This window comes from Onychomys torridus, chromosome 17 (assembly GCF_903995425.1).
Source record: "Onychomys torridus chromosome 17, mOncTor1.1, whole genome shotgun sequence".
NCBI classification, from domain to species: domain Eukaryota; kingdom Metazoa; phylum Chordata; class Mammalia; order Rodentia; family Cricetidae; genus Onychomys; species Onychomys torridus.
The window spans coordinates 22,639,707-22,654,388 of record NC_050459.1 but is presented as its reverse complement, the minus strand read 5'-3'; the positions used below and the strand labels follow the sequence as shown (position 1 = coordinate 22,654,388).

Below are 14,682 nucleotides of genomic sequence, written 5' to 3'. Positions count from 1 at the left end.
AATCTGACAGAGCACTCTGCTTTTCTTAACAAGGTTGACCACTGGAAGAAGCTAGTTAACCAAGGCTGACCTGCTGGGGATTTGTCAGAGCTTAACTGACTTGTGGGCAGTTAAAACACTCAACTCCAGCCAACCCTAGCCATTTCTATATGAAAAACTAAACATTAAATTTTAGCTCACTTTAGTGATCCATGTGAGAATAGAGAAATGCCCAAGCCCATCACTCTATCTTTTTTTTTTTTTTCAGAGCTATGGACTGAACCCAGGGCCTTGCGCTTGCTAGGCAAGCACTCTACCACTGAGCTAAATCCCCAACCCCTCACTCTGACTATTTTGATCCACATAACTGAGAGGAAAAAAACACACTAGAAAATTGTATATGGCTCTCCTGTCCAGAAGCTTAGGTTCAATGACAAACACTGCCCATGGGTATGCGATTCCTGCCCCCATGTCCTGCTACTCACACATCTTGCCTCAGTATTACTAAGGGGATATTTATAGCAAGACCTCTATCTCTTTTAAATTCCAAAAACCATACTGAGTACTATCTAACAAAAGACAGTTTGAAACAAGTTGTGGTTCACACCTGTAACCTTAGTACTTGGGAATCCCCTGTGGAACTGTTGAGTTCAAAGTTAGCCTTGATTACACAAGCCAGCTTACTGGTGCTTACTCACCCCAATAACTGGCCTCAGGTTTGGTTTTATTAATAAGACCTTCTAAGATTCCTACTACATCTGGCGCTCAACGTTTCTGGTACAAATTCTCGAAAAAGCTACTTGCCTGGGGCCTTGTGGGCCCCAGATCACACCTGAACTACACTCAGCTGGTTGTGGTGGCACATGCTGGTAGGATTTACTGAAGAAGGCAGAGGTAGGAGGATCCCGAGTTTGAGGCCAACCTAGGAGAAGCTTCAGCCAGAGCCGAGCCATAAACAGTGGTGGGACCATGGAGGCAGTAGCTGCTGCTCCACGTTGCTGGCTCCTTCTCATTGTGTTGGTGACTGCAATGATGCTGCTACCTGGGATAGAGGGTTTACAGCTGCTTGTTCAGAGAAGAATTGCCAGGACCATCGTGTTACAAGAAAGCATCGACAAAGGTCAGTTTGGAAAAGTTTGGCAAGACAAATGGTGGGAAGAAATTGCTGGGAAGATTTTCTCTTCTAGAGAAGAACACTCATGGTTCCAAGAGACAAACATTTATCAGACTGTGATTGCTCTAAGCCACAGAGGAGACACACACACACACACACACACACACACACACACACACACACACAAAAAAAAAAATCTAAAGGGAACCATGACCATGACTAATAGCGACTTTGGAATCTTCAAAAGGATGACAGGATCCCACATCAATGATTCCAAATGGACTATGGTAAAGTCATTAAGCTGATTAACAACACTGAAGATTGGCTTTGGATTACAAACTGCTCAGGACAAATTCAAGATGACTAGCTGAGATGATCCAGCCTGACAGACTACTTGAACAAGGATTTGAGACAAGCCCTGCACTTTCTCATTATGCAGCAACTAGACAAATGATACAAGACTTGACAATTAACCCAAAAATTTTCTTTTCAGAGTACCCTAAAGATGTCTTCACCCCCAGAGAGCAGGAAGTAATTTTAAGAAAATGACACCCACATTCCCAAGAGGTAGGATGGAAGGTTTTTGGTCGTTTAATGAGTTTTGGATATTGTCATTGTTTACAATGGTTGGTTACAAGTTGTCAATTGTTAATGATCAGGAAAAAAGCTGAAAAAGGAGATTATATTCAGAGGTTTTGTTTAGAAAAAATAAGAAGAAAAAGAGAATATAGATATGAGGTAGATATGAATCTACTCTGAGGAAAAAAAGATAAAGAATAATAGGATAAATGGGTAGATCATTGAATCTACACTGAAAAGAAAAAGGGGAAGATATAAAAATGACAAAATGTAGATTTATGAAAAGAAAAAATAGAGAATATGAATATGATAAGATAAAAAGGTCAATTATTGAATCGACTTTTAAAAAGGAACTACTTGTTTTAAATAGGATAAGTAATGAAAATTTTTTGTCTGAGTTTGTCAAATGTTACTGGACTGGACATTGTTAATATATATAAGGGAACTTTTATCTGAATTTGTCAAATGTTAATGGACTAGACATTGTTAATTCTTGACTGTATTTATTGTATATACTTATTGGATAGTTTTTCTTGAATTAGTTATAAGCTTTTTTTAAATTTTAGACGAAAAGGGGGAAATGTGGTGGTATTGTGTTCCCCAAAATATTGTTCACTCTAATAAACTTATCTGGGGTCAGAGACAGAACAGCCACAATATTAAGCATAGAGGTTAGGCAGTGGTACCACATGCCTTTAATCCTAGCATTCTAGAGACAGAAATCCCTCTGGATCTCTGTGAGTTCAAGGCCACATTGGAACAGCCAGGCTTGGTGACACAAGCCTTTAATTACAAGAAGTGAACCTTTAATCCCAGGGAGTGATGGCAGAAAGCAGAAAGACATATAAGGCGTGGAGATCAGAAACTAGCAGCATTGGGCTGGTTAAGCTTTTAGGCTTTTGAGCAGCAGTTCAGCCAAGATCCATTCTGGATGAGGACTGAGAGGCTTCCAGTCTGAGGAAACAGGATCAGCTGGGGAACTGGTGAGGTGAGGTGGCTGTGGCTTGTTCTGCTTCTCTGATCTTCCAGCATTCACCCCAATAACTGGCCTCAGGTTTGATTTTATTAATAAGACCTTCTAAGATTCCTGGTACAAGCTGGAATATAAACTCTTCTTGAGATGGTGTGGGGTGGGGGAAGGATGAGCAGTTTGAAGAGGGAGAACACCTGTAACCTTATTATCATTTGCGAAAGAAATATTCATGCATAAATGCAACCACATGTGAAATGCACTAAGTATGTGTGAGGACAACTTGAGGACTGATGAAAGAAACCATAGGAATATATTCAGAGACAGTCCTGTTTCACAGGCAAGAGGTCTTGGTAGCGTGTAGATGTCAGTTCTTCCCAATCTGACCTATGAACTCAATAAAAATCCCAGAAAGTCATTTTGCAGATATTGGAAAACAAATTCTATTTTTTATATGGAGACAAAGGACTAACAATAATTGAAACAGCATTTGAGGAGAATAACACATTTGGAGGGCCACCAATCTCTGATATCAAGGATTAATATAAAGTGACAGTAATCAATATTGCCTATCATCACAAGAATAGTCAGATTGGTTACTGGTACAGAACGGAGTACCCCAAAAGACTGGCATCAACAGGCTCAAGTTATCTTTAACAAACAAGCAATGCTGTGTAGAAAGCTGAAACACTTTTGATTTTTTTGTTTGTTTGTTTGTTTAAATGTAAGTTTTGTTTTTTTGAGACAGAGCAAGTCACACTATTGCAGACTGGTCTTGAACTCACAGTGCCACTCCTGACCACACCTCTTCCCTCTTCCCTGGAGCTGGGCTAATAGGCCTGTGCCCTTTTGTCTGACAAAAGATAATCTTTGAAACAGATGATACTTGAAAAAGCATTTATCCGCATTAAAAATAATGATTTAAACACATACTTTACATATTTTACAAAAATTAAGTAAGAATTTATTGTGGCTATTACATAAAATGATTTTTATAAAGCTCTTGACATAATCTATGGAAAAGAATCTAGATGACCATGAGGTGATGATGCTTTTTAAGATATATTACCAGAGACACGGTGAATACAAGAATCAATAGGTTGCATTTCTTTAGCTGAAGAATGAGGACATCATCAATAGAATGGAAAGACAATCCATTGGGCTGAAAGAAAGTATTTACAAATGAAACATCTAATGAAGGGCCATTATCGTCAATATGCAAAGATGACTGAAAATTCAGCAGAATGAATAAAAATCATGTGCCTGAAAACCAATGATTTGTTATGTATCATGTGGCCACAGACAATGCTATCAAAATAGTCACCAGATAGCATTATGTGGCTATTGGAATGTACAAAATCTGTAACAGTAGGAACAACAAACACTGATAAGGTTGTAGGATAATATAGAATGTTGACTCAATGATGGTGGTAATGTAAAATGTTACAGCCACCTTTGAAGACAATTTGATTGTATTTTCTAGCACTAAACATACGTTAACATACAACATAAAAACTTTGTTTCCCATCATTAACCCAAATAAAGTAGAAGTGCCGCAGACCACCCAGAGGGAGACCACCACTGCGGGAGAACCAGGGAGAAGGCTCAAGGAGAAGTCAGGAATCGGCGAGGAGAATGACAGACAGACACATGTGTTGATGTGCTGCTGCAATTTTACTTCTGTATAGGCAATGCTTATATACTTTTACAATCGAGGAACTTGGCAGGGGGTTACATCAGGCCATTATTTTTTACAATTACTCAGAGTCAGCAAGAAACAATAACAAGAGACATCCATATCTATTTTTGTGTATCACTTCCGCAGCGCGAGTTCACCGTGGCTATTGTCTGAGGGCATGATCTCAGAATTTTGTGAAATCTGTCTCGCGCCAGTGACCACATCTGTGGGGAGCCGAACTCTTGCCAGTCTGGGTTATATTTTTACTATCATATGCCCATTTGCTTTCAAAGCTGTTCTTTTTCCTCTCATAATTTACCCATCTGTTCCCAACTTCATCATAACTTCCTGTATATGGGAGCGGCTCTAGGTAACTTCCACCTTCGGGGGTCCACCTAGGGGCTGTCCACCAGCTCCCTCCTAAGAAGTACTGTGTATACCCCCCGGGAAGTGTGTGCTGGGGAATTTTCTCTAACTCTTTCTCTCTAGAAGGGTCTGGCATGCTATGTTTATTCCCTCGTAACATTTTTATTTTTTACTTTCATTTTTGGGCTTTCTGGCTGTTTCTGACAAGAGCTCGCTTCGGCAGCACATATACTCTAAACAGGAACGACCCCAGAGATGTATTTGAGGAAGTCTTTTGAGCTTCCTTATACACTGGTCTGATAAATGGAGGTGCTCCAGGTACAGGTGACCTGGGTCAGTCATGCTGGTGCCGACCTGTACTGGTTGTGCTGTTAACTGGAGAAGACACAGATAAGACATACAGAGAAAGATCATGATTAGTGCCAACAAGGACTGTCGTCAAGGCCATTTGGTTCTCCAGGGCTTCCTGGGATCCTCAGGCTGCATGACGATTGCTGATTGTGGGGGAACCGCCTGAGGCCACGCTCCGAGAAGCTCCTACCTCAACCCTTCAGCTGCTGGGCCCCAGCGCAGCGGCATACTTGCTACAGCTACACAGGTGTCACAGCTGTAGGCGTAGCAGTTCCTCCTTTTCTGTTTTTAAAATGAAGCTCAAACACGTCCTGTTGCACTGTCTTCACAGAAGTATAGAGACAGTTAATAAGACAAGGAAAAAGAAAAACAACAAGCACTACCAGTAAAATGAGCACTCCAATAAAAATGAAATATTGTAGCCAATCTATGGGGTTCATATCCTTAATTCCTTTTTTTTATTTCTGTAGCTAGATCTTGTAATCTGCCTATTTGCAAATGAGCCTGACTCATAGCCGAAATATCTTTCTGTAAAGAGGCCAGATCATGGGTAATATCTGTATCATGCCAGATTCCCTGCAAATGAGCCTTAACCTTCTCCCAAGGCTGGGAAGCATTATAAGGCAATGGGGTAACACAGATGGATTTGAAGTTACCATGGCAGCGAGCAGACATTGTGGTTTTGAGGTTGGAAATGTCCTGTCCTAGGGCCAAAACCACTTCTTCCAAAACATTGATCTTAGACTCTAATTTTTTATCTATAGCTTCTTGCTCAAGTAAAGCCATAGTAATATTCTTATTAAGAGTATTGACATAATGAGCTGTATGAATTTCCTGAACTAATGTGGTTGTTGCAACAGCAAAGGTAGTAATAATCGAAATTAGAGCAGTAATACCTAGAATCAAAGCAGCAACAAACCGTTTTGGACGAATCAAATCTTTTAAAGTATTTAAAACTTGCAAGGCCGAATTGTCATACCAAGGTTCAGGGCCCAACTCTACAGGCAACATGACAAATGGAGGTCGCCGGACTATGAGAACCGTCCCTAGATCTTTTGGCTCCGCGGAAGTGATACAATTAGTCAATTTACAAGAATTACATATTATTTGAAAAGAATTACCATCCTGAGTAATATTAATAAAGGAAGATTGTGCTAAGAGCATGGCATTAGGGTAAGACACACAGGCTCTAAGGCCAACGGCCTCTGATTGAGTATGGTTAGGTCTTTTTTCTAGCATCATGTTGGAAGCTGCAACAAGCCTAAACAAACCAGAATGTCTCCTAGTAATGTTGCCTTGTTTTGCAAACCATGTAGGTTTTACAAAGCCTGGAGAGAACCATCTCCTAAGAGGCTCTCCATGTCTTTCAAAAACATAATTATGAAATTTTTCCTTATGAGTATTTAGATAACTCTTATAAGTGTCCTCCTTATCATTAGAATTAGAGTAATCCCATATCCTGAGGGATCCTGACGACCCCTGTGGTTTATACCTTGTAGCTGCATTTGGAAAACCGCAAGTCAACCATGTTGGGAATTTGGACAGAGAAGAATCCCAAAATTGATCTTTATCCCGGTACTTTTGAATACAGGGGGTGATAGGAATGAGATTGACTTGAGTAAAATTATCCTTATACAATTGATTTCCTAAAGTCTGTATCTGGAGCTCCCACATCCATCTCTTACCAATGTTTGTCCTGTCTGGGCTGTCAGTCAGGAAGGTCCTGTAAGATGTCGGAAAGCAGCCGTAAGGCACCTTCCCCTGCAGCGTCAGGCAGATTGGGAGCGAATCTGCTCTGCCCTCAAAATTTATTAAGGAGGAGGAGCTGCTACGAGCGTCAGAATCCTGTGCTCCACCCAATCTGACTGAGTCATTGGTTAACACCTTGATAGGCTCCCGATCTAACCATCCTACAGGCTGAATAATCGGGGGATTAGGGACATACGCCCAGTAGGAAATTCCCTGAGTGACCGGCAGTGGGGTGGAAATTAAAGCTAGAAAGGCAAGGAAATAAAAAGAAGCTGTAAGGGGTTTCCCCTGTTTAATTAAAAGTTCCTTTGCGTTCTGAGTCAGAAGTCGAATCTGCGACCAAGTCACTTTCGGTTTTTCGCCACTGAGCTTCATCTTTTTCATGTCCGTCATCAGTTTCCTCTGCTGCTTTCTCCAGCGGTGCTTGCGCCTTCTCTTTTCCCTTTGCAGGTCGGATAAGGCGATCTGGGATCCAGATGGGGGAGTCGGCATCCTGTGGGAAGACACAAGCGTACCCTCGTCCCGCGGTTATAAGAACATCCGGTCCCTTCCATGTACCGGACAACAAGTCCTTCCAATACACTAGTGGCAAAGGAGTCTTATGGAATTCACGATCCCAATGAATCAGGGCTGCACTGAGTCCCTTGTCATTTGTATTTAGATGATTAAGCACAAACAGGGCATGGGATAAGACATGATGAGGAGTAAAATACCCATTAGAGGCTTGTAGCCTCTCTATTTGTAATTTTAAATTTTGATGAGTCCTTTCTATAATTGCCTGTCCTTGAGGATTGTAGGGTATCCCTGTAACATGGGCAATTCCCCATTGGCCACAAAATTGTTTGAAAGCTTTAGAAGTGTAAGCAGGCCCATTATCTGTTTTTATTTGTGAGGGAAGACCCATGATTTGAAAACATTGTATAAGGTGTTGAACCACATCTTTGACTGCTTCCCCAGTCCTAGCTGAGGCACAAGTGAAATGGGAGTATGTGTCTACTGTGACATGTACATAACCCATTCTTCCAAAAGAAGAGATGTGAGTCACATCCATTTGCCAAATGACATTAGGCTTCAAACCTCTAGGGTTTACACCCATCTTTTGTGGGTGATGCACTGGGGGGCAATGAATGCATTCTTTTACTATATGTCTGGCCTGTTCCCTTGTTATAGAGAACATCTTTCTCAGAGCAGATGCATTTTGATGATGTATGGCATGACTTTTCTGAGCCTCATGTACAGAAAACACTCCCGAAGAATTTTGGGTCAATAAATCTGCCATAGCATTACCTTGAGCCAGTGGACCAGGTAATTTGCTATGTCCTCTAATATGTCCTACATAAAATTTTTGTGACCTTTTTTGGACTAAATTTTGTAATCTCTGTAAAAATGGTAAAATGGGGGACTTCCCTGACAAAAGGGCAGTTTCCAACGCTGGAAACAAGTTAGCTACATATTTGGAATCTGTAAAAAGGTTAAACTCTTGAGAGAACTTTTCAAAGGCCAAAATAGTTGCTCTAATTTCTGCTTGCTGTGCAGAAGTTTTCTCTCCTTCCTCTATCCACAGGCCATGTGTCTGGGTAAAAACCACAGCTCTTCCTGAAGAGGAACCGTCTGTAAAAATATTTACAGCATGATCTAAGGGGCTATGAGAGAACCAGACAGGAAATATCAATTCCACATTTCTTGCAAATTCTATTATAGGGTGTCTAGGATAATGAAACAATATCTGACCTGTAAAATTCTGTAGTGCCAAAATCCAATCTTCATTGGATTGATATAAATGTTCTAATTGTGCTTTATTATATGGAATAATAAGCTTATGTGGTTCCTTCCCAAACAATTCTTTTGACCGATTGCGGCCTTTACATATTAATATGGAGCATAAATAAGGATAATCAGCCAACATCTTAGCCTGAGTATGTGGTAAATGTAACCATTCCATCACTCCATCTTGCCACAGGCAAGCAGTGGGTGTATAAGAAGTTGCAAAAAGTATCAAAGACCATGGCTCTGTATAATTTACTTGTTTAACCTTAGCTGCAGTTAAAGCCTGCTCTACCAATTGCAAGGCCTTAATAGCTTCTTTTGTCAACTCACGTTTGGATTTTGGATTAGAATCACCATGTAAAGTTGAATATAGAGGGCTCAACATACCAGTGGTAATTTTTAAATAAGGTCTAAGCCAGTTGATGTCACCTAATAATTTCTGAAAATCATTTAAAGTCTTTAATTTATCCCTTCTGATGGAGACCTTTTGAGAGGTAATATAATCTTCCTTAATTATTTGTCCTAAATAATTTAGAGGCCTGTCTTTCTGTATCTTGTCAGGGGCTATCACTAATCCATACAGGGTTAGTGCCTCTATGGCCTCTTCTAATATGTGTTCCAACTGAGGTTTTTCTTTATGGGCCAGAAGTATGTCATCCATATAGTGAATGAGATATAAATCAGGATATTTTTGTCTTATTTTCTGCAAAGCTAAATCTACAAATTTTTGGCACAATGTAGGAGAATTTTTCATTCCCTGAGGCAATGTTACCCACTGATATCTTTTGAAAGGCTGCTTAAAATTCTCTGAGGGAACACTAAAGGCAAAATATTCACTGTCTGAGGGGTTAAGTTTGATGGTAAAAAAACAGTCTTGTAAGTCTATGACAATTATATGCCATCCTTGAGGCACAGCCACAGGAGAGGGCAGGCCAGGTTGCAATGGCCCCATATCCTTCATCACTGCATTGATGGCCCTAAGGTCCTGCAACAGTCTCCATTTTCCTGATTTTTTCTTGATAACAAAGACAGGGGTATTCCATGGGCTGTTAGATTCTATTATATGCCCTTTTTGTAATTGGTCTTGCACTAGTTGTTCCAGAGCCTGTATCTTTTCTGTTGTTAGGGGCCACTGACTCACCCACACAGGCTCCTGAGTAAGCCATTCTATTTTGTCTGCATACAGATGTTCTGCAGTGGCCCCTATGAAAAATTTTGATAACTAATTTGATCTGATGTCACTAGTTTAATACCCATGGAATCAAGCATGTCTCTCCCCCACAAAGTGAATGGGAGAGATGGGAGCACATAAGGCTGTATCAAGCCTTCTTTACCTTCACTTTTCCACTTCAATAATGCAGTGCTCTGCATAACCCCTGAAGCAGAGCCGAGTCCCAACAAGGAGGACCCTGTTTTTTGAATGGGCCAATTACTAGGCCATTCTGAAGCAGCTATACAAGTCCTGTCTGCACCTGTGTCCATTAGACCCCGAAATTTCCGTCCATTAATCAAGATACACTTAAAGGGTCTCTCTCCAAGATTCTGTACCATGAACATTCCTTCAGTGGACCCAAATTGTCCTTGCCCCCGGGCATCCTTCATGACAGGATTGGGTAATTTAACAAAAGGTAAGAGGACCAGCTGAGCCAACCTCTGTCCCTTGTGAATCTGTATGGTTTCTGCTGATGGCCTTACCATAACTTTAATAGTATTTTCTGTATCTGCATCAATTACACCTGGAAGAACCTCAAAGTTCTTTTGATAATTGGAACTTCGTCCAATGACTAGTCCCACAGTTTGTGGCAACAGAGTGCCCCTTACATTGGTAGGAACTAAAGCTATTCCATCCCATCTGGACAGTATCATGTCCTTAGTGCTAGCAAGATCCAAGCCTGCACTTTCTGGAGTTGCTCTAGACAAATCATGAACAGTGAACTCTGGAGCCTCAGGGTCTAGCCCTGAGTGAGGTGCTTGTTGCCTCCTCTCCTCTCCCTTTGTTGCGGGGTTAGGAGAACACCCCTGACTTAGTTTTTTGTCTCTTCCTGCTCATCATCAGAGCCCCCTTTTCCTAGGGGCGTTCCATCCTTATGGAACTTTGATTTACACTCGTTTCTCCAATGTTTTCCTCTCTTGCAGCGAGGGCATAGGCCAGGAGCCCCCTTTTTAGGTCTGGCTCTGTTTCCCTGTCTGCACTCTTTTTGCATATGTCCTTCCTTTCCACATTGAAAGCAAGTTGGAGATTGGGCAGTTTTCCTGCCATTCCCATATGTCTGTTTGATATAGGCGCTAAATTTTTGTCCTTTCATGGCTGCGGCGTAGGCCATTCCTTGCACTACAACCGGTGAGGCATCCTGACATGCTTTTATGTAGTCCTGGAGGGTTCCAGTTTTTCTTATTGATCTAATCAGATCTTGACATAGAGCATTGGCATTTTCCCATGCTAACTGCTTCAATAGAATACTCGTCCCTTCTGAGGGGGGGAGCATTCTAGAGACAGCTTCCTCAAGCCTAGCTATAAAATCCTGGTAGGATTCTTCAGTACCTTGTTTAATACTAGCCAATGCTCCTCCCTTGGTTCCCTGAGGGGGAATTTTTCGCCATGATTGTACGGCGTTAGTTGTTATCAATTGCAAGATATCTCTAGGTATCTTTGTCTGTGATTGTGGGGTGGCGTAATCCTCTGTCCCCATAAGCATTGCCATAGTGGGCTTGGGCCCACGTTTCTTAAGTGATTGTACCACTGACTCCCTACTTTTGTCTTCATACTCAGTCCTCCAGAGAATATAGTCTCCAGGACTGAGAGTGGCCTTTGCAGTTTGCATCCAGTCATAAGGTGTCAACCAAGAACTGGCAACCACATCCACAATCTGCAGCGTATAAGGAGCAGAAGCACCAACACTCTTTACAGCAGATTGTAATTCTTTCAAGACCTTCAAGGGGAGAGGCTCCCATACAGGTCCCTCATCATCCCATAGTTCTGTGACAGGGAAGATTCCAAAGGAGGCATCACCCGTCCTGCGAGCCTCAGCCATGGCTCCTTGGAAGCCAACAGGAGGCAAAGGGGGGTGTTTTCTTGGCTTTGGCATGGGCCGCTGACCGGCTGCAGCGCCAATTACCTTAAGAGATCGAGGATTGTCAGAATGATCTCTATAGTCATCCTCCCATTCCTGTTCTGCTTGTTGATCATCAAGACCCCAATCATCATCATTTTCCTTTATTTTCCTGGTGCTATACTGCATGGGGGGAGCAGAGGCAGTGAGTGGCATAAGCTCTTCCTCATCCCCATCCTCTGGACCCACTTCATCATAAATGGGGGATTCCCCTGGGTCAGAGGCAGTCTCCCTACAAAGTCCTTGAAATGGGGTTGTATCTGATAAGAGGTCCCTTAAATGGAACCATAATTGAAATGCTTGGGGAGGCAGAGTTTTCTCGCCATTAACCTGTACATATTTACGCATCTCTTTCCCCACTCTCTTCCATTCATCCACAGTCAATGATCCCTCCTCAACGAACCAAGGGCTGGTCTTCTTTAAGAAGGCAATGAATTGCTCCACATCTGTAACTGATGTCCGAAACCCTGATTTAGTTAACATACGCTGTATCATAGTTACCAGCATTTTCTCATTCTTAGTCAATGCGTGCCCCATGTCTCCTTGATTACTTACACTTAACCGGTGATCCTTTACCGGCGGGACTGCAGCTCCCTGGTAAGAACCGTACCTGACTTCTGAAGAGGAAAGAAAAAGGGGGGAAATGATTACCTGTCCTTCAAGTCCCTGTTCGGGCGCCACCTGCCGCAGACCACCCAGAGGGAGACCACCACTGCGGGAGAACCAGGGAGAAGGCTCAAGGAGAAGTCAGGAATCGGCGAGGAGAATGACAGACAGACACATGTGTTGATGTGCTGCTGCAATTTTACTTCTGTATAGGCAATGCTTATATACTTTTACAATCGAGGAACTTGGCAGGGGGTTACATCAGGCCATTATTTTTTACAATTACTCAGAGTCAGCAAGAAACAATAACAAGAGACATCCATATCTATTTTTGTGTATCACTTCCGCAGCGCGAGTTCACCGTGGCTATTGTCTGAGGGCATGATCTCAGAATTTTGTGAAATCTGTCTCGCGCCAGTGACCACATCTGTGGGGAGCCGAACTCTTGCCAGTCTGGGTTATATTTTTTACTATCATATGCCCATTTGCTTTCAAAGCTGTTCTTTTTCCTCTCATAATTTACCCATCTGTTCCCAACTTCATCATAACTTCCTGTATATGGGAGCGGCTCTAGGTAACTTCCACCTTCGGGGGTCCACCTAGGGGCTGTCCACCAGCTCCCTCCTAAGAAGTACTGTGTATACCCCCCGGGAAGTGTGTGCTGGGGAATTTTCTCTAACTCTTTCTCTCTAGAAGGGTCTGGCATGCTATGTTTATTCCCTCGTAACATTTTTATTTTTTACTTTCATTTTTGGGCTTTCTGGCTGTTTCTGACAAGAGCTCGCTTCGGCAGCACATATACTCTAAACAGGAACGACCCCAGAGATGTATTTGAGGAAGTCTTTTGAGCTTCCTTATACACTGGTCTGATAAATGGAGGTGCTCCAGGTACAGGTGACCTGGGTCAGTCATGCTGGTGCCGACCTGTACTGGTTGTGCTGTTAACTGGAGAAGACACAGATAAGACATACAGAGAAAGATCATGATTAGTGCCAACAAGGACTGTCGTCAAGGCCATTTGGTTCTCCAGGGCTTCCTGGGATCCTCAGGCTGCATGACGATTGCTGATTGTGGGGGAACCGCCTGAGGCCACGCTCCGAGAAGCTCCTACCTCAACCCTTCAGCTGCTGGGCCCCAGCGCAGCGGCATACTTGCTACAGCTACACAGGTGTCACAGCTGTAGGCGTAGCATAGAAGCATACTCATAGGAAAATGTATACAACAATATTAATTCCATACTTAACGATACTTATCAAAACTTTGGAGCCAATTAACAATCCCTCACTAGATAAACAGATGAACAAACTATGTTACATCCAGGCAGGGGGAAAGTATTCCATGCTAAACAGGAACAAACCATCATCACCCTTTAGGACGGAGGAAATCTGAGTAAAATATGTTATTGTGATAGGTTTACACACTACAGTATGAATCCAACTAGTGACATTGTGAAGAAAATAAGACTATACAGACAGTAATAGATAAATGATTTTTTGGAGTTTGGGAGAGAAAGGACTAGATAGCAGAATACATATTTCTAAAATAGTGAAAATACTATATTTGTTATGATAATGGTGTGTGCCACTATGTTTTTGTCCAAAGGTGGAGAATGTACAACACCAAGACTGAATCCACATGTAAATTAGGGATGGAGAAGAGCGTGGCACTCACAAAGGGTGCCAAGTTGTAGGAAACATATGTCATGCTGGCACAGGGTGGTAAAACTGGGACAGGATACTGCTGTGTAGAGGCAGAAGGTATGTGAATACTTTCCCTTCAATTTTATTGTATACATAAATTTTCTCTAAAATCATACTGTTAAACAATAATAATAAAAAGTAGAAAGAAGCCCAGAAAAATTTTTTGCAGTAAAAATTACTATTATGAATGCAGACTATAAAAGTAGTGAAGAAAAAACACGACTAAAATTCAAAGGACTTGGATATATTGGAAAATATAAATAAATAATTATCACTCTTTTGTCATCAACTATTCCTAAAATTCTTGCGTTGACCTATTTTTCACTTTAAATCTTATTTTGCTTTATATCCTCCCAGGTACTGACATTATTTCGTTCTCTATATTTGACTTCCAAGTAACCCAGACAATCTTATTAACCACCATCTGGAGCTTTTCACTACCTTGGCATATCCCCCACATTGCAACTCAGGGGACCATGTATAAATGAGCCATATCCGAGTTCAGTATGATCTCTGGCACTCTTTTGCTAGGCTGCTGACTCCACTGCTTTTGATGACTAAGGCTCTGTTGACAGATCAAATTTCTTAACTGCACACAGGACTTCAGCACAAGCCCTGGGCTGACCAGTATCTGCATACCAAAGTCCTGCTCAGTTTTCATGCTGACACAACAGTAGGTAGGCTTTCAAATAAACCCCATAGCGTCACTCTTG

General features: G+C 41.9%; 1 protein-coding gene across 1 annotated transcript; it reads right to left on the bottom strand.

Annotated features, from left to right (window-relative positions):
- Positions 1 to 5,286: 5,286 nt before the first annotated feature.
- Positions 5,287 to 12,384, bottom strand: LOC118569217 (endogenous retrovirus group K member 25 Env polyprotein-like). The gene is made up of 2 exons (XM_036166966.1): positions 12,315 to 12,384; positions 5,287 to 7,279 (listed from the first exon to the last, which is right to left on the bottom strand). The coding sequence occupies exon 2, from the start codon at positions 7,276 to 7,278 to the stop codon at positions 5,482 to 5,484; it is 1,797 nt and encodes a 598-aa protein (XP_036022859.1). The 5' UTR covers position 7,279; positions 12,315 to 12,384; the 3' UTR covers positions 5,287 to 5,481.
- Between the last annotated feature and the right edge of the window lie 2,298 nt (positions 12,385 to 14,682).